Here is a 23,536-nt window from a genome sequence, read left to right on the forward strand (position 1 = left end):
TCCAAAATTGACATACTCAAATAAATTCCCAAAAACTAATTAAAAACCATGACAATTCATGATAATTCCCAACTAAGAGATTCCCATAATCAGTTCTCAGCAAACCCAACCCGAGATGTGAGATCCGACCATAGATCAGTCCGGCCAAGGCCAAAGACTTTGTCCCTGAACCGGCCAAGGCCTAGGTTCAGTGTTCCCTGTCTGAATCAAACCAATAACATCACAATACACAGTAGAACAAATTATATAAAAAATTAAAAATAATATTTTTATCTTAAGTTATAAACCCTAAACATACCCTAAATCCTAACTACATACCTCAAACCCTCTATCCTAAATACAAATTTCAACAATAATATTTTTAAGCTTAAATTCTAAATCTTAAATATAAACTCTAAATCTAATCATTTTTGAATTTAATCTCAAATTATATACTTATTCCTAGATTCCCAAACAATAATTTGATACCTTAAACTATATTTCATAAACCATATTCATTTCATATACTCTAAACCCTAATGTTTTTAAAATCTAAACCTCAAAGTTATAATAAAAAATTAAAAATTAAACTCCAAGTATATTCTAAAGCTCTAACCATATACTTAATTTTAAAGCTCAACTTTAAACCCTAAACCACAAACCTCACATTAACCTAAGTCATAAAACATTAAATCTTAATTTTTAAATAAAATTAATCTTCAATATTTTCATAATTTAACTTTATTAGTTTATTTTCAAATATTTTATCTTAAATTTTAACTTAAACACAATTATATTTACACATTACAATAGTTTCCAATAAAAAATAAGAGAAACTACAATAACAAAGAAGACGAAAAAAAAAACAAAAGGAGAAAAAGCCTCGACCAATGAGGGAAAATGGTGAGGATAACTAAAATATTAATGAGTGCGTTACCTTATTAGACACATTTTTCTCTTTTTTGTCATGATAAGGCACTTGTAACTGGAGGCACACTTTATTCTCTTTTTCCCTTTGTGTTTGTACATAACTACCCCTTTCGCTTGGTCAAGGGAAACAAGAGACTAGTTAACGGTGGGCCATTTTTTATTTTTTTAATATTATTAAATAACTGTATCACCCATGTATTTGTTTGTTGATTTTTTCTTTTATAATAAACATTTAGTTTACTTTCTCTCATATAATAAATTATATAAAAAAATATTTATATTTTAACATCCATTTTGATATATTTTACATAATTTGTAAATCAAACTTGTGAATACAAAAAAAAACGTGGACAAGAAATGCTAACAAGAAAAAGTAAAAAAATATGGACAAACAAACCGTAGAGAATAAAAAAAAGTACACAGTTGAGTCTTAGACGGAATGAATACCCACTTGAGTCTTAGACATAGAATGACTAGTATTGTGAATATGAATGGATGTGGATATCATATGTGGACAGTAGAACAAACATACCAAACTAAAAGTTTGAACCCTTCGAATTGCAACCCACAATTGACTAAATTAACCAAACTAAACCAAGCAATAACTAACAAAATTTGAAAACAAACCCGAATCTCCAATAACGAACACATTCCTTGAATCTTTGAACCTTGACAAAAGAGAATATGTCTATGAGTTACCGTATTGAAGCGAGTCTCTCTGATATGCATATGTGTATATGTGTTTGTGGATGCTGAAAATGGTTATCGTTTGTGGATGTGGACGAAACTTCACAGTTGCCATTTGTGGATGTGGAAAACTGATAGAATATCAAGAAACTATAATCGTTCAGTTAAGAATTGACATATCCAACTAATAGAAGGTCCACAAACTGCTTCTCCATTTCCTGTTTGATCTCTTGATCATCACCTCCACAATCTGTTCATATCACAAGTCAGACAAGAAACATCTTCACAGGAGAATACAAGAGCCATATATATATAACTAGATACATAAAGGGAGTGGTAGCGTGTTTGATCAGATATAACTATCAAAGAAACAATGAGAAAGTGACAAAATCAGGCTTATAAACCCACTCCAAATGGGATAATTAATGGCTACCTAAGCATCAATTTTCTATAAACTCATAAAAGTCTAGACTCAGAAGACAGAGATGGATCTTCACGGTGGCCGTGGTTGACAGAGACGAGGCGGAACGGCAACATGGTAGAATCTTCAAATCGACTTGAAGACAAAGATGGCTCTTCACGGTGGTCGTGGTTGACAGAGACGATGCGGAACGGCAACATGGCAGGATCTTCAAATCGACTTTGAAGAACAGAACCATACTGCCATAAACAAAAATAATGTTTATCAGATCCAACATTCAGTAAACCAATTGAAGAATCAGCGGAAACAAAATCTATATCTTATTGAAAAAATCTTCACCTCCGCTCTCGTGAATATCGCAAGGAAAGTTTGCAAGAATAGTTCGACTTGAATGGTTGCCTATCTTTTCCATTAAATCCAAAACCAGAAAAAGTGACTCAAACGAAAGAGCCGCAATTGAGACCTTGGATTTCTTCTTCGCTTTCGATTTCGACATTGTTCGTCAGTTTTGTGTGATATCTCTCCGTCGCACTCGAGAGGTATATGAAATTAGGGTTGGAGATTTGGTAAAGTTAAAGTGGATCTACGTTTTGAATTGAAGAGAAAGATATCGTATTTTGATTTCTCCGAGAGAAATTGAATTTTGATTAAAAAAAATGTAATCATGGTTAATTGTTTCTGGTTAGGTTAGTTTGGTCTGGTTAAGAATGAGGGTGTGAAAGACAATAAACAGACATAAAGTGTCTGGCCAGTAGAAAGTATTTTATTGTGCAATACATAAGACGTAAAGTGTCTTAGAAAGTAAAAAAATCAATATTAATCCTCACCATTATCGATCTCAATCCAATGGATATAGTTAATCGATTTTTTTCTCTTTTCTTATTCACTTCCTGTCTATCTCTTTCTCTTCCTCTCCGTCTCGTATATTCCTAAATGCAGATTTTGTTTTCTCTTTTTCTCGTCTTATTCTCTTCCTTTCCTTCATTGTCCGATATTTTCTGTTTTGTGTTGACAGAGTAAGCTAGCAGCGGTGGTGGTGCCTGGAAGCTAGCGGCGGCATGAGATGGTGGAGGTGGAGCGTACCATGGAAGACGACGGCGTAAGATGGCTCGACGAGCCAAATATTTTCTCAGGTATTCCTCATCCATTCACTTTGTACTTCTCTTTAAACTCACCATTGGAGATTAGGATTGTAAGTCTGTTTGTATTCCTTGATACTTGTACAGGGTATATGAGGTCAAGGAGTGAGCTATAGAAAGTGAGTTTAATCTGCGCACTGTGTGCTCAACAAAGAAGCTGTCGAAGGTCGATGGTGAAGATCCTTCGTTTTCAAGGCTGAGATATAGAAGGTTATTCACTTTCTCTTGCCTTTAACCTGTTCGATAATTGCAATGGAACATTATTTAAAGTGTGGAACTTTTTCTTCTTGTGGCTGCAGATTGATATGCGTCAATTGGATTGAGATATCTACAACATATATCATCACCATCATCACCAGATTGAGATGCGTCAACTGGAGACAGAATAGAGGAAGAGATCGAGAAGAATGAGGCAAAGGAGGAAGGAGGCGACAGCAGCAGAAAGATTAGGTTTAGAGTTAATTAGGGTGTGGTTAATTAAGTATATATTTTGGTTAATTAGTTTTTGGTTTACTTAGTTTTTTTTTCTGGTTTAGTTTTGTAAAACTAATCATATTTGTAAATTGATTTTAATTAATAAATATAATTCAATTTTAATTTTAAATTTGGATTAATTTTAGTTTTAATTTATATTATAATTCAATTGTGTAAATTAAATACATATAATTTTATAGTATTTTACAGTGCTATAAATAAAAAAATATAATAGAAATATATGATTGCTATTGTATAAGGATCTATCATAGCAGGAAACATAAATTGATAATCAATTTGTAACACAAAAATAGTGTTATAGTTAAGTTAATAACATCATCTAATTATTGCTATCGTATCTACGCATTTCGTAGCGTCAAAAAAAAAAATGCTATCGTATAAAGGGTACATATGATGGCTCCCGGTGACATAGCATAACAGAAAACGCTGTGAAAGCTCTACCATAGCGTTTTTCGTGAGCTAAGAATGTACATATTTCTTGTAGTGAGTCTACACCACTAACCTTGGGCGTTCGTTCCCCTGGATGCTCGTCCCTCTCCTTCTCCTTATCCTTCTGTCTGGTATCCATCTTCACGGCCTGGCCTTCCCACGATCAGAACACGCCGGCAAGACAACACCACCCCACACGGTTCTCTTCTCTAACCGCCGATCTCTCTCTCTCTCTCTCTTTCTCTCTCTCTCTTTCTCTCTCTCTCTCTCTCTCTCTCTCTCTCTCTTTATCTTTCTGGTGTGATTTTGGCAGAGCTTTGCCTAAGGAATTTCGTGCCATTTTCTGTGCCAGGTTATAGAGAAAGCCATGCCCAACTGGCCTGAAGAAACCGGCACAAGCAGTTAAAGGGAAAGGGCACAAACTGCCCCTTTTGCACCTTTTCGGTATAACCGCCCAACTGCTCTTCCTCTCCTTTGGGCTGTCCGAAAATGAGGCCCAGTACATCATCCTGAGTCCCTTGTCCAATGGCCAAGACCCACGGACCCTTGGTGGTTCATGCCAAGATCCCACCAGCCCATAACCGCCCATGACCCGACCACACCGGCCCGGACCATAACACTCAACCGAGCTGGCCACCAACTGTTCCCAGCTGAGTGAGCTAGTCTATCAGCTCCAGTGAGCTACCCAAGACTGAGTGAGCTAACTCCACACTATCCCCAGCTGGTTGAGCTTGCTCTCGGCCTCGCCCAGCTACCGGATCACTCGCCCAACTCTCTTAAGTTTTCCTTTACGTTATCATGGTTAAGTCTCAGCTTTCTGATGCCCTTAACCTTGTCATTGAGCCATGATACGCTTGTCCTTAGGTCTGATGACCTGACTGGTGCGTCTCCTCGCACCATGGCTCGTCCCAACGATCCTATCTAGGATCGGGGATGCTACACCTAATCCAATATGAACCCATGTCACCGAAAGTGTGAAATTCCAGGCAGATGCATTCATAGTCTACCTAAAGCGTCGAATATAAACTCAACCGAAAGGATGAACTAGCAGGCTGATGAATTTTTATTCTATATGACCCATGTGGAATAAGAAAATTCAAAACTGCCAAGTACAAATGACAAAGCCAATATTGTAGACACAAAGAGTATGTTGATATGGATATGGCTTTATGGAAGCTGGTAATTCTGGCCCCAAATGTCAACACAAGTCGACTATAATTCAAATCCTCTCAAGTAATCACTATACCCAAACATGGGAATATAAATCCTAAACTCAAATATAAACCATAAATTCAAATAGAATGGAACAAAATAAATAATATAATATGAAAGTTCAGTAGTGTTCTATTCCATACCACCAAAATAGTATATAACACCAACCCCATACAACCCCTCAATAATTAACCATATAACAATCCCACCATAAACTCCTAAATACTTAACCTTAAACCATAATCACTAAATCCTAAACTCAAATATAAACCCTAAACTCAAATATAAACCTTCAACCTAAATAGAATGGAACTAAATAAATAGCATAGTACATATTGGTAAAATTATGAAATGTTTATGATATCATGGAAGAAGTTAATGTTAGAAGTTAATGTTAACTCCAACCTTATCCCCTCACCGACAAAATACTATACCCTAAACCTTAATCATTAAACCCTAAACCATAAACCCAAATATTAAAAGTATGTAGTAATTAATTTCCTTAAATCATAGACCTAACCCCCAATCTCACTCACCCTCTAAATTCTAAACCTTAAACTTTATTTACTAAACCCTAAATTCAAATATAAACCTTAAACCCAAACAACAAATGTAGATGTGGTTAACAAAATTTGTGTGAAGTTTACACTTATGTGGATTGGGTTAACGAAATGATAAAACTGAGTTTTAAATTCTTAGTTTTGATCAATACACATAAACTAAGATATAGCAATAATACAACAACAAAACATAACTTATGCTTATGCACTGTACAATCATATTTCTATTATATGTTCTGCGTATAGAATAGAATACAACAAATTAATAATAAAGATTATATACTCCATTTCACATGAATGGTCTTTGCATCATTACATATAAATGAAAATATATTCACCAGATGGCTCAAATCCAATTTTGAATAATTTACTTAACTGACAGCCTAAATCTTCCATTTGTAACCCGAGAAACAAGAGAAAGATAAAGGTGTTAAGATCCATATAACAAAGTAAATGTAAAATAAATTGTATAGTATAACAATAATGTGGAATGAAAACTCTGTAAGACGTAACGATATACATAGCTCACGATCTTAAACCACACAGGGGAATATATAAGAAACCCTATCAACTAATCATGAAATCCTACACGGAAATATGACACTTAATTCAATGTCAACCCCAATCTTGCAATGACGAATTCAATATTCCAAAAACAGACCCCTCTCCAATCATCACTAAACCCTACACGGAAATGTAAACCCTAATACAAGTATAAAAATAAGTAAATATAAATACAAGTATGAATTCAGAATCTAAAGAAGGTGATATAAAACGTCCAAATTGATTTCATTCAAAGTCAAATGGAATATAAACGTCTATATTTTATTCTATTCCAAGTCAAATGGAATATACCTAGCGGAGATCATGTCATTTCTAGACGGTGAAACCCGTATGTAACGCAGATGCTATTCCATATCGAAACAGTATTACTACACCATTTACTATGCATATCAGATAAAAACACAAGTGGAATAGTTGATTTGGACACATGCAAAGAGAATGTGAAGATAATCGAAGGAAAACACGAAGAATTTACAGGAGTTTCAAAGATCTGAGAAGAATCGAGTTAGTGAAGTTGGAGAGGAAGGTTGTGTTACTAACCGCCGGTGAAACACTAACGCGGAAGACGATTGACAAGGGAGTACGAAGGATATGTAAAAGCTTTCGATTGCATGCGGATGCGAGGCGTTGGAGGAAATCGGCGCCGGAGACCTTTCGACTTCGAGAAAGTTACCAAATGAAGTATAAAAGGGGAGATGTGAAGTAGGGGAAGACACGTTTTACTTTTCTGCAGTTAATAATTCATAATTTTAATTTAATTTTTTGCAGGTTGCGCTGGTTATACGAAGGGGTAGTAAAGTATTAACTAGATTTTGACCCGCGCTTATTTTCCTTTTTTTTCAATTGACAAATATTTAGTAAATGTCATATTTCATATATTTGTGTTTTATTTTATAAAAGACTTAAACTTTTTATCTTTCTTTATCGTGTTTCATTTTAAATGACTATTTATGTTTAAAAAATTAAACTTTATTTTTTAATGAATTAAGTTGGTATAACTCTGATAAATTAATTTTATTATGTGGTTAATATTTTTAATAAAAATAATTATATACTTTTAATAAAGATTTATACTTTTCAATGAAAAAAATCATTTTTTTTAATGAATGCTTAAATTATATTAAGAAAAGAAAAAAATAATAATTAAGAATGGTTGAAAAAAAATTATTTGAACTTGGACTTAATGGCCCAAAAGGAAAAAAATGTGAGAATTGGATCTGATTTCTTAATCGGCCCAAATGGTCCAAGAGAGATCTGATGTGGACAGTGGGCTGAATCCGAAAAAATGGTCCAATATAGATGTGTTATTAATATTACTTGATTGCCCTTAATGAAACATACAATGTTAGTAAAGAAAAGCCAGACTAAGGTAAAAAGGACAATAGGATCATGCTTTAATAGTATAGATATATATATTTAACGGCGTGTATAGGATTGTTAGGGAAAATGACTAGTGGATGAATTACGGTTTTTTCGTGGTTATAGGCTCCAATTTCCCTAATTTTTATTCATTGGTATCAGTTTAACATAACTGATATTATTATATACATTTGTATCAGTTAAATAATTGATGTACTTACTTTATTTTTTAACATCATTTATTAATTCAATACAAAACTTACATCGATAAAAAATTGATACTAATGCAAATTATGTAATATATATTTATTTTGACGTCAATTTAATAAAAAAAGATGTTATTTTATTTTAATTTTTATCATTTAATTTTTTTATGGTATAAAGTTTATTATTTTTTAAAAAAAAATAAAGAGATTACGATGTAGTTTAGATGTTGTGGCTTTAGTATCTTTTTGTGGCTCTAATTTAATCGTGTTTTAGAGCATCTCCAACCCCACTCCATAATTTACTGCAAAATAGAGTGGGAAATGGAGTAATAAACAAACAAAAAAGTGATTACTCCATAAATGGAGTAATTTGTTTTTTGTTTGTTCATCCCTCTATTTCTCACTCCATTTTGCAGTAAATTATGGAGTGGGGTTGGAGATGCTCTTATAACATTTTTATTCTTAACAGTTTTATTTTTATCCAAAAGCATATTCTTTTCGCATGATCTAGATCCCCACTTCATCTCTCTAGTGCTTAGACTTCGTTAACAGTTCTATTGTTATTAGAAACAAATATTCTACAAGCAATCAAACTTTTTCTTAAATGAGTAAGGATGACGTCTCATTAGCGTCTCATTAGCAACCCATTGGTTCCTTATGATGAGATGATGATTATGTTTCTTCGTTTGCATGATTCGAGAGAAAACTAACGTTTGCTAATCCAACGAACTTGATGAAAAAAATCTATCGAGGTATTATTATTTCTTCTTCTTCTTATTCTTCTGTTTTTTTTTTTAAAGATCTTTATTTTTTTTTAAATTCATTCTCTTCTGCTCTTCTGACCATTACAAATTATACTAGAAACACATGGTTATCAAACTTTTCGCATATCTCCAGAAAAAGGGTTCAGATGGTTTGATTATGTAACACTACAAGAAAAAGGCGTATTGATATCACATTGTGATGGATTTGTTTTTCAAACTGATATCAAAGATAAGTTTTTCGATTTTGGTATACATTAATAGCAATTAATTAAAGCTATCGTGAAAAATTAGTAAGCGGGAATAAAAAATGACGCATACCGCCTATACTTAGATGAAATTGAGACAAAACCGCGAAATACCAAACTTTTCCCTCTTTACTATGACACATTCTCTACTTAAAGGTGCAACATTTAGTTTTGACAACAAAAAAATAGAGTCACCAAAAAGGGAAATCTGTTTTTTAACGCAAAAAAATGGTAACTATGTCCCTTTAGACTAATATATACTACTTTATGTCCTACTAGACTATTTTTTTCCAAAATGACAGTAATGCCCTTAAAATTGTAAATTTTTTAAAAGATATATATTGAGTTCGACAAGGGGGATCGATCGATCCCACTTTACAAGGTATAGTGGATCGATCGATCCCGATCATTATTCAGAACAAAAAAAAAGGCGAAATATATACTGATCGACCTGGTTCATTTCACTCGATCGGCGAAGGTCGATTTACACGGATCGACCGATCTGTAAGGATAGATCGATCGATCCCGTGCCCAGGAAAGAATCCCAAATTGAATTTTTTGGTTTTGTGTGATTATATCCGGATTGATTCCCACTTGATTTGAACCGACCAAGCATGATTTCAACTCTTTAAACTCGATTTCCTCTGGAATACCTCTAACAGCGTTGACAGCATATTCACGGGAATCCCATGCTAAAGAATCAGAGATCTCACATCCATAATCATTACGCATAATCTGAACAATATCTTTCGCTTTAGGCCCTTCCTTGATACCTTCATATTTATGCATTAGCAGACTGCCTATCGTTTTCGCTGAAGCTGTCTTTCCGGCACTGGTTTTGTTTGAAGGTGCGCAGGAATGTACACCGACATACTTCTTAATAATAAAATATGTGGAGCCCTTCAAACACTCAGCTCGAGCACCCCAAAAGCACACCTTATCAGCGCATCTAATACACCAAACTGATTTATTGGAGTTGGTAACTGTGTAGTGAAAGTTATGCTTCATTGCACATAACTCAAACCTCGCTTTCAAAACTGTTTTGTTGAGGAAAAGATCTCCCGTCTTAACCAATTCCACCACCTGACTCTTTGCCAATTTTTCTCTGTTTTCTTTTTCAGAATTGATCTTGTCAGCATCATAATCATCTCCATCAACCTCGTCTTGCTTCATCTTTCCTTTCTTCTTCTCGTTATGCTTGTCAGCATCATAATCATCTCCATCAACTTCACTTTGCTTCATCTTCCCTTTCCTCTTCTCGTTATGCTTAGCCCCCTTAACAATATTTGAAGCGGTCCCAATGTCACAAGGATTTCGCTCGTTCTCTTCACTAGTACTTGCATCAGTTGGCATCTTATTAAGATCAATGTCGATCTTATTTGGATTTCCTTGCTTTGCTTTATAGCTGACATACAATTGAGTTGACTGATGCTTCTTACAAAACCCTAGAAAATTTTGAACTTGCCTTGAGTTTCCAATGATCACTGGTGGACATTTTGATGAATTGATCAATCCAATAGGAAGGTAACTCAACTCCAAATCAGCATCTGTTTCTTCAAAACCAAAATCCTCTATAACGTTTTTCTGTAACTCTTCCAGAGAAGACTTCAATTCCAAAGCAAGTAACCTTCCCCCTTTCTTTTTATCAACATTAAAACTCCAACCTGAAGATACAACCAATTCCCAAACACCACATGAAGCATAGACATGAATCATGGTAGAAATAATGTGAAAATTTTGTGAAAATTTTGTGAACAATCAATGGAATATAGAAGACGGCGAAGAAGGTGCCAAGGTTTTTTTGTCGCTTTTTTTTGTTCCTTTTTCGTTTTTTTTTTTTTTAAATCGATTTTTTAAAAAATATAAAAGTGAATATTCTCAAATATTTTGTTTCCATATTTTTAGGAACTGATTTCTTATCCGTAGAATACAACTAATATGTAGAAATCAGTTTCTACAGTTTTTTAGAATTATAGTAATGTTTAGAATTTGATTTCTACATGTTTTAGATTTATAGTAAATCTGTAGAAGTCGGTTTCTACATGTTTTAGAATTAGATTAATGTGTAGATTTTGATTTCTAAGAATTTTAGAATGGTAGGTTAAGCGCGGAATGTGTATTCTACATATTTGTAGAATACTCCTATTTTCGTAGATCACGTATTCTAAACATTGTAGATTCAATGAAAAAAGTAGATTTCGTTTTCTACTTCGTAGAATGCCATTTCTACTGTTTTTTGAACATAATCTGAAATTTATAATTTTAACTTTTTTATAACTGGAAAATATACCATTAAGTTCATATAGGTATTTTAACAAATGTTACTATTTTTCCAAATTTTTTTTGTTTCTAAAACTATTTATTAAAATTATTTTCATAAATATTAAAGGATATTATAGGAAAATATGACACAAAATATAGATTAGTCTAAAGGAACATAGTTACTATTTTTTTGCTCTAAAAAAACAGTTTTCCCAAAAAAAAAACTTCTCTCTCTCGACAAATCTCACTTCTTATCTTCTCCGATGTATATCTCCCTCTCACTTTCTCCAGATCTTACTTCTCTTCTCCAACAATTCTCACTTCTCCTCTTCTTTCAAAAATCATTTTAGGGTATTGTGTTCTCTCTGTGTTTCAATAAATCTAGGGTTTCTCATTCCCTTTCTTTCCTAGGGTCTGAGACACGAGAGACAGAAGAAAAGAGAGACGAGACGAAATTGAGATAGAGAGGAGAGAGAGCTCCGGTCGTGTCTTGCTTCGTCCCCGATAACCATAGATTGGGTTGGGTTGGGTGGGGTCTTGCTTTGTCTCCGCCGTTTTTGCCTCAGCTTCATAGATCCGCCGTGTTCAAGTTCCGCCGCTGCTTGTACCTTTTTCAGCACTCGTCTCGAGAGAAGAGTTTGAGTCAAGCGATAAGAGAAGGCAGACGATGGAGACAATGGAAGAGACACCCTGCCACTCGAGCTGGCAATCTAAGGTACGTTTGTCTCCACTCTCGTGTTCTTGATATAGAGAAGTGAGCTTGACGGCGGATTTGTGGTATGTGTTTGCAAGATACAGAGGAGATGGAGACGGGGAGAAGAAGAAGAGCCGGAGAAAACAGAGGTGGAGTTTCAGATTCAAAACGAGAGAAAACACAAGAGCAAGGTATATCTCGATCTTCTTATATAATCGTATACCATTGTCACTAGGATTATAAGGGTTTCTCCGTATTTCCAGGAAGAAGAAGATGAGAATGACAAAGTGGCTGTAGGCGAGGAACTCAGGTACTTGGAGAGTCTGTCTTGAACAAAACTCTTCTTTTTTTGTAAAACTTAACAAGTTTGATATCTTGTTCATTGATTCACTGTCTTTTTTCTTAAGATCTAGAGGCGTGTGTCTGCGAGAAGTTATGAATATACACAAGATCTTGATTCTTATGAGGAAGCTTTGTTGATTTCTCAAGACCTGTTTGTTTAATTGCTTTAAAGAATCAACTTTATGCTGCTGTTGGTTCTCTGTTACTAACTCCCATCTTCTTCTTCTCTAGTAAGTAGTGGTCATCTCATTCTTCTTTGGATATATTAATCTTCAATAGTCTTCTTGCCTTCTTGTTTGCGGTTTAGTAGTGTTTGATTTTTTTTTTGCAGTTAAAGAAGTGAAACATAAAGTAGAAGAAGAAGAAGACAAACATGGAGATGATGTTGAACTGAATCTACTCTACATTGTACATTCTGACATCTCATCTCTTCTTCACCAGGTCCTTGCTTACTTCCTGCTCTTTTCCACACAAACCAGTATGTGATAGGACTCGTACTCTATGATTTAGGGAATATTTCACTAAGTCCTCGTGTTCAAGGGCTAGATTCTGAGCTTAGTGTTGACTGTGTTATCTCATATGTTAGGAAGTAAGAATGCCTGCTGCTGGTGGAATGGCGAGTGAAGAAGTTGGCGAGGAAGTACCTTTTATTCTATGGTTTACTAGTGTCTTTTGCTCCTTGGTTTGTGTAACATGATTTTATTACTGACTGTGCCTTGTACATTTCTGTTTGCAGGTACGTCTCTGTCTTTCAATGATTAAATCAAGAGTTTATGTTAATTGAACATATTAAGGACTACTTTCAGAGCAGCAACAAAGTCAGAAACTTCAAATTGATGGCTCTCCAATCTGATAACATCACAGTCAATAGAGTTGAGAGTCTTCTCAAAAAACACCAAACCTTTTACTGACCGGATCACCGCTGAGTACATCTGGTATGGTTTATAACCCGTAATTTTTTCATAGACCTGATTTGTCAATGAGTGGTGTGGCCTATGTTTTTTTATCTCATTTCTTATGATGGTTCGAGTACAGGACGAGCACCTGGAGAAGATACTGAAGTGATTCTCTAGTAAGAATTTTCTCAAGGTAATGTTAACATTTCACTCTTTTCATTAACTCATATTCGTGTACTGATACTGTTGTTCTTCAGTCCTCAAGGTAATGCTGTGTGTTTGTTTCTTTCTGGTTCTGTCAGTGTTGGTACTAAATGAAGCTGAGAAGCTCTCACGAGAAGCACACTTGCCGTCTCATCTTATGCTGTAACAGTTCTGACAGTCCCTCAGCAAGATGACCGGGTCTTTTCTCGTTTTTGTTTAGTAACAAGTTTGGTTTCTGAATCTTTAAATTTCATCTAACTATAGATTTGTGTCTGAATCTCAGCAGTGGTAGGCGGTTTAATACGTATAACGCTTATACAACCGTAGACGAGAAAGCTCTAACTGCATAAAACCTTAAGGTGCATTTCTGAAATGTTCTTATATTCTTAACTTGTATGTTCTAAAGAAGAAGTAAGTATAATGTATACATGTCTTAAACTTGCTATGAAGTGAACATATGATTCATTCTTAATTCAAAAGCTCAAACAGCTGAACTCATTTGATTGTTTTTAACAGGTTCTTGGAACACCAACTCTGGAGATTATCAAGGTGCATCCCCCTATGCTCTGTGTGAGATACAGGCTAAGGCCAAGAAGAAAATAGGAGCAAGGTTTTGATTTAGTTCCCTTGTTTTCTAGTCCCTTTATTATTAGTTCTGATTTTATAATGATGTTTGTGTAAGATTTGATGAAAATGTAGACATGTTTGTGGTATTGATGTAAGTACATTTTGGTTTATTAATGAAATATAAATTGAATATTATTTTATTTAAATATAATTAGCAACAAAACATATTTCTATGAACAAGCTCTAATAGTACATAATCGATAATAAACATAGCATTGATACATCACTATAACAAAACATATGATAACGTTCAAAACAAAAGCTATCACAAAGTTCGACTAACCATAACAAGCTAAAAACAATGCTATTATATGTCTCCGATATAATAGCATTGTAAAAATGCTATAATATAGGAGGGACCTAAGATAGCTGGGGCAGACATAGCGGTTTCAATAACGCTAACAATAGTATATGATAGTTGTTTTCTTATGCTAAGAATGGACATTTGTTTTGTAGTGTAATATGCCATTGATTTCAGCAGAAGCACGAGGTGTTCGAGGAGGAAAGTAACTATGTATTCTACTGGAAAAATGGCTGATCATGAATGTCCAGAAGTATAGAAGATGGAAGTCTACAGAAGAAAAGAAAAAGAAGAAGCCAAATCTCGGTTGAAGAAATCTCATCACAGTTTTTTATAATTGTTGTACAATCTTTTTCTATCAGTTCATATTTTCGTTTTTATTAGGGCTTCTATGTATATCTTTTATTTATTTTTACTTCTTTTTATTCGTATTATTAATGGAAATGATGAATATAAAATATTTTAATTTATTTATCTTCAGAAATAAAATTTACGTTAGTTATTTACAATTACTAATAATTTTTAGTTAAATTATACAATTAATAAAATAATTTTCTATTGATTTAATTTAATTATTAATAAATCATATAAAAAGTTGAAACCATTTATTTCAACTGATACTAACAGTAACATAATTTAAAAAAAATTGATGTAGGTATTAATATCACTTACATATTAACATCACTTACATTAACTGATGTAAATAATAAAAATATTTAAATCAGTTATTACAAAAATGTTGCAACTTATTTATATCACTACTTTCAAAGTCATTTAATTAAGTGATGTAAAGTTTGTTTACATCATTTATAAGTAATGTAAATATATAAAATAAATGATGCCAAAGAAATTTTTTTTTTGTAGTGATTGTTCCATTAAAATTATAAATTAATAATTTTATATATATAACTGGTTTAAAGGTTACATAGACATAAACAAATATTGTATTGTTTGCTTTCCTTTTAAAATAAATTTATATTTATATTTTTTCATTTCAGCATTTTGTGTTATTTTATTGCATTACATATAAAACATAATTATGTTATAGGATATGTAATTTCGACTTCGAATAAATAAAATAATTAAATTAAAAGGAAATTCAATTATAAGAAATTAATTAGTACCCCCTATATTTCTTAAAGAGTGTCACTTTAAATTTTTACACAAATTAAGAAAATAATTAAAATTCATTTAAATTTTTAATAATTACAACTGTTTAACCAATAGTATTTGAGATAAATAAATATTATAAAATAAATATATTTTGTATTTTATTTTAATTTTAAAATAATTAAAATTTACATTGAAAATTTTAAGTGACATTCATTGGGTAACAAGAAACAAATAGAGTATATAATATCAAAAATAAATTTTCTTCTTTTAAAACTTGAAATATTTTATAAATATAAATATAAGAGAATTATTTTGTTAAAAAAATAATTCTATAAATTAATAAATTATTATATTCTTAATATTATTAATTTATAAATAAATTTACTTTATATCACTTTGAATTTCTCTTTAAGTTTACAATTAAAAATACATATTTTTTTTTTTAGTTTTTCGTGTGCTCAACCATTCATGAATACCTTAAATAAGCTTATTCCGGCTGAATGAAAAGAAGCAAGCAAAGATAAACATGTTTAGCTAGAGAGTCAGCCTATTTTCTACATAAAGAATACAAAAAAAAAAAGATAAAGTCAATAACCAGAAGGGGGAAAACAATCAAAAGAGGTTTTATTAAAAAATAAAAGATCTTTCTATCATTATTTTACAAATAAATAAATAAGAAAACAAAATAGAAAACTTGTTTCAATTTGATTTTTTATATTTTTCGTAAAACAAATTGTACGAAAACTTGTTTTCGAAATTTTATTGTGAAATCCAAAAATTATTTTGAAACTATTTCAAAAATTATTATTTTAAATATTAATATGTTATAAAAAAAATCCTAAACCTCAACTCTCCTCAAATTGTACTCCCAAAATCTATATTCTAAGTCTAAATTAGTTAAACCTAAGGTATAAGTGTTTTTTACCTCTTTAATAAAACTTGTTTTAGTTATTTTACCATTTGTTTGCTGTATTTATAATAAAACCTTTGTAATGTTATCCTAGAAAAATTTTTCTTTTAAACATCACTAATTCAGAATTTAGAATAAACAGTGGTGTTTTGTAATATAATTATGTAGTTGTCGTGGAGTTTTCTTTGAGAAGATGTCGCACGTGCCGCATATTAAATTATAGAAAGATCTTGTAAAAAGAGAAATATTAACGTTGTCATCTCTAATGGTTTGAAAGTCACAAGAGCCCTCCGTGCAACCCATGTTCGAATCTCAAGGGCTCCATTTTCTTCAAATTTTTGTACACTTTATTCTATTTTAGTCACATTTTTATAAAATAAGTCTTCTTTTCTCCTTTGTTTTCTTGCTATCTAATGGAAAAGATTTGTTTTCTTCCTTTACTTTAATATTAGTTTTACCTTTTCAACAATATAAATTATTTTAGTTAAGTTTTAATTTACCAATTATATTTATCAATATTATTTTTAATACTTATATTAAAATAACTAATAAGAAGCATTTAACATAAAAAATATGTACAAGTTTACCTTATTAATTGACTCAAGTTTTCTTGAAGTTATGTTTTTAAATATATTCTTTAAAAATTATAATTTAAAGAATAATTCAGTCTATTAATATATAATTAAAGTTTAAATAAATATATATTATGAAATATTTTTTATAAATAAATATATATATATATATATGATTAGTAGAGAAACTGTTTAAGTTGTCAGAGTTGATGAGAAGAAAAAACCAACATAGAATATAAATTTATTTTGTTCAATTCTATTTAGCGATTATAGAATATAAATTTGACTTTACTGTAAAGACCAAGTGTTATATTTTGTTGGTGTATCATTTTTTATGAACCAAATGGCTTATATTTATTTATCAAGACTAAGCAATTAGAAACAACAACATACCAATACTATATCTTTGAAAACCGACAAAGGCCAAGAAGGGTATCAAATATTGTCATTTGGATAAAGAATGTGGTGTAGTATAGAATATATGTGGTATTAAGTTTCAGAATTGGAAAAGATTGACAACAACGATGTCATCTGCTTCTCTGCAAATCATATGTTCTCTTACTTCTTATGATTGTTATCTTTCACTTTTGGAAAACGACGATTCAACTTGAAATATAGTATTTTGTTTTGTGCTATTCTATTTGAGAACAATAGAATATAAATTAATATTTAATCTCTTTAGATATGTGTTGTTTCTATGAATTGATTGTTCAGTACTGTACACTTAACAAATATAGTATAGTAGCTAATCGAACATTGAATTGACAAACCGTCACACGCGGAAAAGAAAGAAGTCATTCACTTTCGTACCAAATTATCACTAATATCAATATATTAATATATCAGTATATTAATGCATGGATATATTTTTAATTTTTATGAAACTTCCTATTTATTTTTCAAGTAATTTCCTATTATTTACACTAATTTCCCTCATAATATATTAATTTACTCGAAGAAAGATTACAATTTATTCACCTTAAATAGGATAAGAGTACTAAAAACCAAACACTTTGCATATCTTGATTTTGTTTGCCATCTTCTTAATTTTTTTTCTTTCTGATTTCATTAAAATCAAGTATTATAATGTTCATTTTTTTTAAAAAAAAAGAATATATTGATTCTGAAAAATGTATTCAAATGTTTAATAAATAAGTTTTGATTTTTTTTTTCTCTTTTGAGAAAGGAGATAAAAACTCTAAATGGTAACTACAATGAAATGAAATTAATTGAAATCAATTTAGATGAAATAAGATGAATGGAACTAGTTTAAAAAAATGGAACAGATTCATTCCATTTATTTTAAATCAAAATTGTAGAGGAATGTTTAAGAATGTTTTTTTGTAAATCTTTTGGAATGGTTGTAAATTGTAAAGAAACTAAGGAATCAACAGAACTAGTGTTTCCAAATAATTTCATTCAAAAAATTTAGCAACCCACTTCAGCCAGAGTCAAAGTACCTTCCACCTTGTTATTATTTTCAAATAGTTTCCCTTTTATGTTCAAATACAATTCATTTTTTCAAATGTTATTATTACCCCTAAATCCTTTATATCTAACCAAAAAAAAAAAGATTTTATATAACACTTTTTCACACATGTGAATGTGAAAGCTTCTATCTATCTCGCTGTTGTCCTTCTTCTCTCCATTTTTCTCTCTCCCTAAGTTATTACCATTATTGTAAATTTCAAGAACACAAAAGGGTTAATCTTCCTTCCTCTCCTCCCAGAAAAATGCCTTTAAGCAACAATGTAATCGGTTGCATAAACTTCATCTCCGTCCTCCTCTCTATTCCAGTCATCGGCGCCGGGATCTGGCTCACCACCGGAGCAGTAAACTCCTGCGTCAAGCTCCTTCAATGGCCAGTTATAATCCTCGGAATCTTGATCCTCCTTGTGGGTCTTGCTGGTTTCATAGGAGGGTTCTGGAGAATCACTTGGCTTCTCGTTGTCTACTTAATTGCCATGCTTGCTCTCATCGTACTTTTAGGTATTCTTGTCGGATTTATTTACATGGTCACCATTAAAGGAGGCTCAGGTCATCCGGAACCAAGCCGAGCTTATCTTGAGTATAGTCTTCAAGATTTCTCTGGTTACTTACGTCGACGAGTTCAGAGATCTTACAAATGGGATAGGATCCGTACTTGTTTGAGCACTACTACTATTTGTTCTGAACTGAATCAGACATTCTCTACGGCTCTAGATTTCTTCAATGCTCATCTTACTCCCATTCAAGTAAGTATCTCTTTCTTTCTTTTTTTTTCTTTATTCTTGATTAACTTTTTTGTTAGTTTTTGTTCTTTAAGTTTTGGAGGATTCTTAGTTCTTTGCCGCGATCTACGCATCCTTGTCGTTTAATTAGTGTAACTCGTTAATCGAGGAAAAATATGGTGTAAATAGGATAAAAAAATAAGTTTGGGGTTGAAAACCGAATAAATGAAAGAAACGGGGCGGTAAAATGTATATAGAATTGGTGCTTTGCTGTTTAGGTTTGTCTTCCAAAAGAGACATTGATTCTTAGCTTATAGGCTTTTGTCGGAACGAGAACTGGAAAAGTTTAAACTTTCGATTAAAATAAAATGAAATCCACAACTTTTCTAGATCTTTCCCATTAGGTGAACTTTAATCAGTCACGCGGAACAACTTTTTTCCCCATATTTAAAATAATTTTTAAATTTAACCCTGTTTGTTTATTTTTCAGTCGGGTTGCTGCAAGCCCCCAACAAAATGTGGATTCACATTCGTGAACCCTACGTACTGGATAAGTCCCATAGATATGTCTGCAGATATGGATTGTCTACAGTGGAGCAATGACCAAAACGCTTTGTGCTACGCTTGTGATTCTTGCAAAGCCGGTTTGCTCGCAAATCTTAAGGTGGATTGGCTAAAAGCCGATCTCTTTCTCCTTTTGGCGCTCATCGGGTTGATAATCGTTTATATAATCGGCTGTTGCGCGTTTCGAAACGCGAAAACTGAAGATATTTTCAGGAAATATAGGCAGGGTTATACATGATCGGGTTGAGAAGTTTGGTGGCAAAACTGAGAAGAATGTTTCTTTAAATTATTGGGTTCCTAAGTTTTTAGTTTCTTTATGTTTCGGCCTTTGTAGTTTTATCTTTTATATGTACGCATGACCAGAACGTTTGGTGTAACGGGAAGAATGTTTGGTGCATCTCTTTGGTTTGAGTTTGCAAAACTTTGCATTTGTTAATTAATATTATTATATATATTGTGATTATCTATATAATCTTCAAAACCGAATTCACATTCACATCCATGAGACATTGCCGACGACCACCAATACTTAAAACCCTCAATATTTTTATTTTGTTCACACTTCGTTGTCTAACCACATTGCATCACATTTGTTTTTTGTTTTTTTTGTTTTTTTTTTCCCAACGACCACTATCAATTCCATGTGATGATGATTGTGGATTGATTGATCAATCGGTTTCGAGTTATGCTTGTATACAACTTACCATGCGTTATTAAAATTACGTGCCATAGTCATATATCTTTCTCACACTCCCTACCTTTCTCCTGAAATTTGGTCATGCTGGATGTCTCAAGAATGTTGTCAACTAGATGAAGGTTGTTCTTATGTAGAACACCGTATGTGCGGACTCATCATAGGGAAGTCTGGAACGGTAAATAACGTGAATAGGAGCACGAAGAACTAGACCATGGTGAAAACTTTGTAAGATCGGGGTGTTAATTTGATAAAACATTTTTATCCTGAACATCATCTAAGAGAATAGAGAAGTACAAAATAATGTTCGAGATGCAGACAAGCAATGTCGATATGTCAGGCGTTCTTCTTATCCACTCGCATGACTTCTACAATTGTATACAATGTGATTGTTTCACCCACAAAAGTCATGGACATCCCTAATGTCTCCCCCCATATTTAGAAATTCCGCTTCAAAGAGAAGAGCATATGAAAGGGTTGCAAGAAACATTGTTTGGCTACTCATCTACTACATGTCAACACCATCCATGTGCTACATTTCCTAATGAGGCACCCTACAAACACGACGAGCATTCTCCATTTGCTGAGCAGAAACCGCAGCTAGGAAGTGACATATATGAGAAACAAGTAGATTCAACAATAATTGGTACTAGACATGCAAGACATGTTGAGTCAACAATAGTATCACTAGGCCTATTTGTGATGGTTGTAGCCAATTTTATCGAGTTAGGTGTACTACAAAGAAGTTTGAGCTGATTAATTGGTTTTCAAACTGTCTAGGAATTGTTACGTTTGCATATAATTTCCGATTTGTCCAATAATCAGTTCAAAAACCAAGTAGATAAATTATGTTATTTGTGTTATATAATCAATCAAAACCAAATGTGCACTTTGTCAAAAAAAAACAACTACTAAATAGCCCTCAATATCATGTCTTATTCCCACTTTAACTCCCTAAAACCGCCCCATGCCTCAATGGCATAAGAATATACAAAAAGATGGCCATATATATGCACTTACTAGTTATTTGACTACTTCATAGCACACAAAACTAAGGCCCTTCTTTGGTAACCTTTTATGTTGTGTAGCTTTATACCCCTTCTTTTTGAGGATATCTGTATGTAACAAGAAACCTTGAAGTCTAACACAACCTTCTTCTTCTTTGCGACCAAACCTCATTGCAGTGGAGATTGGTAAGGGATTCCCTTCCTTGGTCTTTTTCTCAAAGAAGTAGAACTAGGAAGTTGAGGTGTTGATGGGGTCAAACTCTGTGGATTTGGGATGAGATCCTCTACTCCTGAGCTGTTGCTTGAATTCTCTGATTCCATTGCTGTATTCTTCACTCTCTTCTCAAAGCTTCTAGAAGTTCCTGCTACCTTTTGATTGCAATTGCCATTAGAAAACGTTCATCAGAAGAAAGACTCTTTGCTCAGAGTTTTATATATGTGCAAGAAAAGGAAGACCCAAATCAAAAGTTTCAAACTTTTCTCTGTAAATAAACCATAGACTTGGAATGTGAGCAAGGGAAAATGTACCTTGCAGCCAAGAGAGCAGAAGCGGAAGCAATCATCGACAAGGGCACGATAACAGACAGTGCAGGCGTTGGTAACTCCTTTAGCAGGTCTAGGCTGAGGCTGAGGCCTCTCATTCAAAAACACAACCTTTGCGCTGTTGATCACATACGTCTGAATGCTGAAGATATCTAAATGCTTCTGAATCTCACTTACCCTTATCACATCATGATAAGATGATCTCCTTATCTGCAAAAAACAAAGAACATCAACATTTCAAAAATCAAACTTCTCCAAAAGCAGTCTGAAATATGAAATGCAAACGCACCTGAATGGTACGATGATCCTTGTGATGGGCAAGACAGAGAGAGCAGAGCGAGCCGTTAGTGCAGTCCAAACAATACATGTTGCATTCGCTTTTCGGAGAGTGTCCATGGAAGTTGCATTGAACAAAAAAGGGTTCTTTAAGTAAAGGTTTCAGCCATGAAGGCCACCACTTCTCTTCTCCACCACCTCCCTGATAAGAAAAAACCATTAACAACATGATTCGTCAGCTTCTTATCTACCAGAAACACCATTGACTTCAAACATATCATAAAGTCTTCTCCTTTATAAACTTAAGGAGACTGTTGACTGATTCTCTCAAGCTTTGACATTACTATGGTTAATGTTTTTTTTCTAAATTTCATATGATTATGTCAAATAAAGAAAAGCATTTTGGATGGCGATAATTACAGAAGCGAATATTAAGCCGTGAATCTAGTTTTGAAACAAATCTTAGAATCAAATAATGAATTGACAGAACTTGAAGGAACATTGCGAGCAGAGAATGCAGAACAATGAGTTAACAATGAAAAAAACAGAACCAACAATGTAATAATCTAAAAAGAGGTGACTTTTTTTAAAGACATACCATGATTGTTCTGTTCTTAGGATTGATTACTCGATTTGGGTTCTCGTGGTCTTCAATGGCCATTGTCGGAATGCGGTAAAAGAGTAGACTTTTCTGAGTAAAAGGGGTTCTAGAGAGAGAATGCGAGAAAGGGTTTAAGAAAGCGAGAGAGAGATGGGTTTCTTGCAGAGTGGGTTTTAGAGAGAAGAAGAGGAGAAAGAGAAAGAGTCCTCCTTATTCTACTCCCTATGCCGACTAACCGAACCTAGCATCTGAGCCTAAGATGTTTTGGTTTTTAAAATCGAACCTAATTCCGAACCTACACTCCGAGCGTAAGATGCGTTGGCTTCAAGGAACTCTCCTTGGCTCTTCTCTTTTATTATTCCTTTTGTATTTTTAAAATATCTTTTTGTCCTCCTTCGGTCTTATCTCTCATAACTATATACTTTTTTTTTCCATTGTAAATTGTTATATAGTCATCACATTTATTGGTTGTTAGAGTTTATTTTAGTCTTTCAAAGTTTTGATAATTTTTTCCCCTGTTCTAAAAATCGGCCGTCTAACCGCATACGCGTCACTCTTCCGCCCCGATTTATGTCAAATCGGTTTAAAAAATCGGATATCCGATTTTTTCCGCCTAGACCGCCTAAATGACCGCCTAGCCGCCTAGGCGGCCGCCTAATCTATTTTTTTATTATTTTATTATTTTTATTTTTATATTTTTATTTTAAATAATATTTTTATTTATTTATTT

General features: G+C 32.9%; 2 protein-coding genes and 2 long non-coding RNA genes across 21 annotated transcripts; 3 read left to right on the forward strand and 1 right to left on the reverse strand.

The window, feature by feature from the left end:
* Nucleotides 1-2,938: 2,938 nt before the first annotated feature.
* Nucleotides 2,939-6,145, forward strand: LOC106449624. The gene is made up of 3 exons (XR_001289211.3): nt 2,939-3,150; nt 3,244-3,366; nt 3,456-6,145. It is a non-coding gene; the product is annotated as an uncharacterized LOC106449624 (long non-coding RNA).
* Nucleotides 6,146-11,462: 5,317 nt separating this feature from the next.
* LOC125592881 lies at nt 11,463-14,150 on the forward strand. Of its 18 annotated transcripts, none has more exons than XR_007328600.1 (11): nt 11,464-11,967; nt 12,051-12,137; nt 12,210-12,256; nt 12,354-12,518; nt 12,620-12,729; nt 12,879-12,945; nt 13,025-13,223; nt 13,324-13,377; nt 13,487-13,586; nt 13,675-13,747; nt 13,905-14,150. It is a non-coding gene; the product is annotated as an uncharacterized LOC125592881 (long non-coding RNA). The 18 variants fall into 18 exon arrangements; XR_007328593.1 differs by having other exon boundaries at nt 11,465-11,967; nt 12,620-12,766; nt 12,875-12,945; XR_007328599.1 differs by having other exon boundaries at nt 11,465-11,967; nt 12,875-12,945; nt 13,095-13,223.
* A 4,347-nt stretch (nt 14,151-18,497) lies between these two features.
* LOC106446158 (protein TORNADO 2) lies at nt 18,498-20,152 on the forward strand. Its single transcript, XM_013887841.3, has 2 exons — nt 18,498-19,145; nt 19,612-20,152. Exons 1-2 carry the CDS (start codon nt 18,645-18,647, stop codon nt 19,921-19,923), a joined length of 813 nt encoding a protein of 270 aa, XP_013743295.1. The 5' UTR covers nt 18,498-18,644; the 3' UTR covers nt 19,924-20,152.
* Nucleotides 20,153-21,208: 1,056 nt separating this feature from the next.
* Nucleotides 21,209-23,037, reverse strand: LOC106449623 (protein RGF1 INDUCIBLE TRANSCRIPTION FACTOR 1-like). Its single transcript, XM_013891360.3, has 4 exons — nt 22,804-23,037; nt 22,219-22,407; nt 21,915-22,139; nt 21,209-21,755 (listed from the first exon to the last, which is right to left on the reverse strand). The coding sequence occupies exons 1-4, from the start codon at nt 22,864-22,866 to the stop codon at nt 21,555-21,557; spliced, it is 678 nt and encodes a 225-aa protein (XP_013746814.1). The 5' UTR covers nt 22,867-23,037; the 3' UTR covers nt 21,209-21,554.
* Nucleotides 23,038-23,536: the final 499 nt, after the last annotated feature.

This window comes from Brassica napus, chromosome C9 (genome assembly GCF_020379485.1).
Source record: "Brassica napus cultivar Da-Ae chromosome C9, Da-Ae, whole genome shotgun sequence".
Taxonomy (NCBI): domain Eukaryota; kingdom Viridiplantae; phylum Streptophyta; class Magnoliopsida; order Brassicales; family Brassicaceae; genus Brassica; species Brassica napus.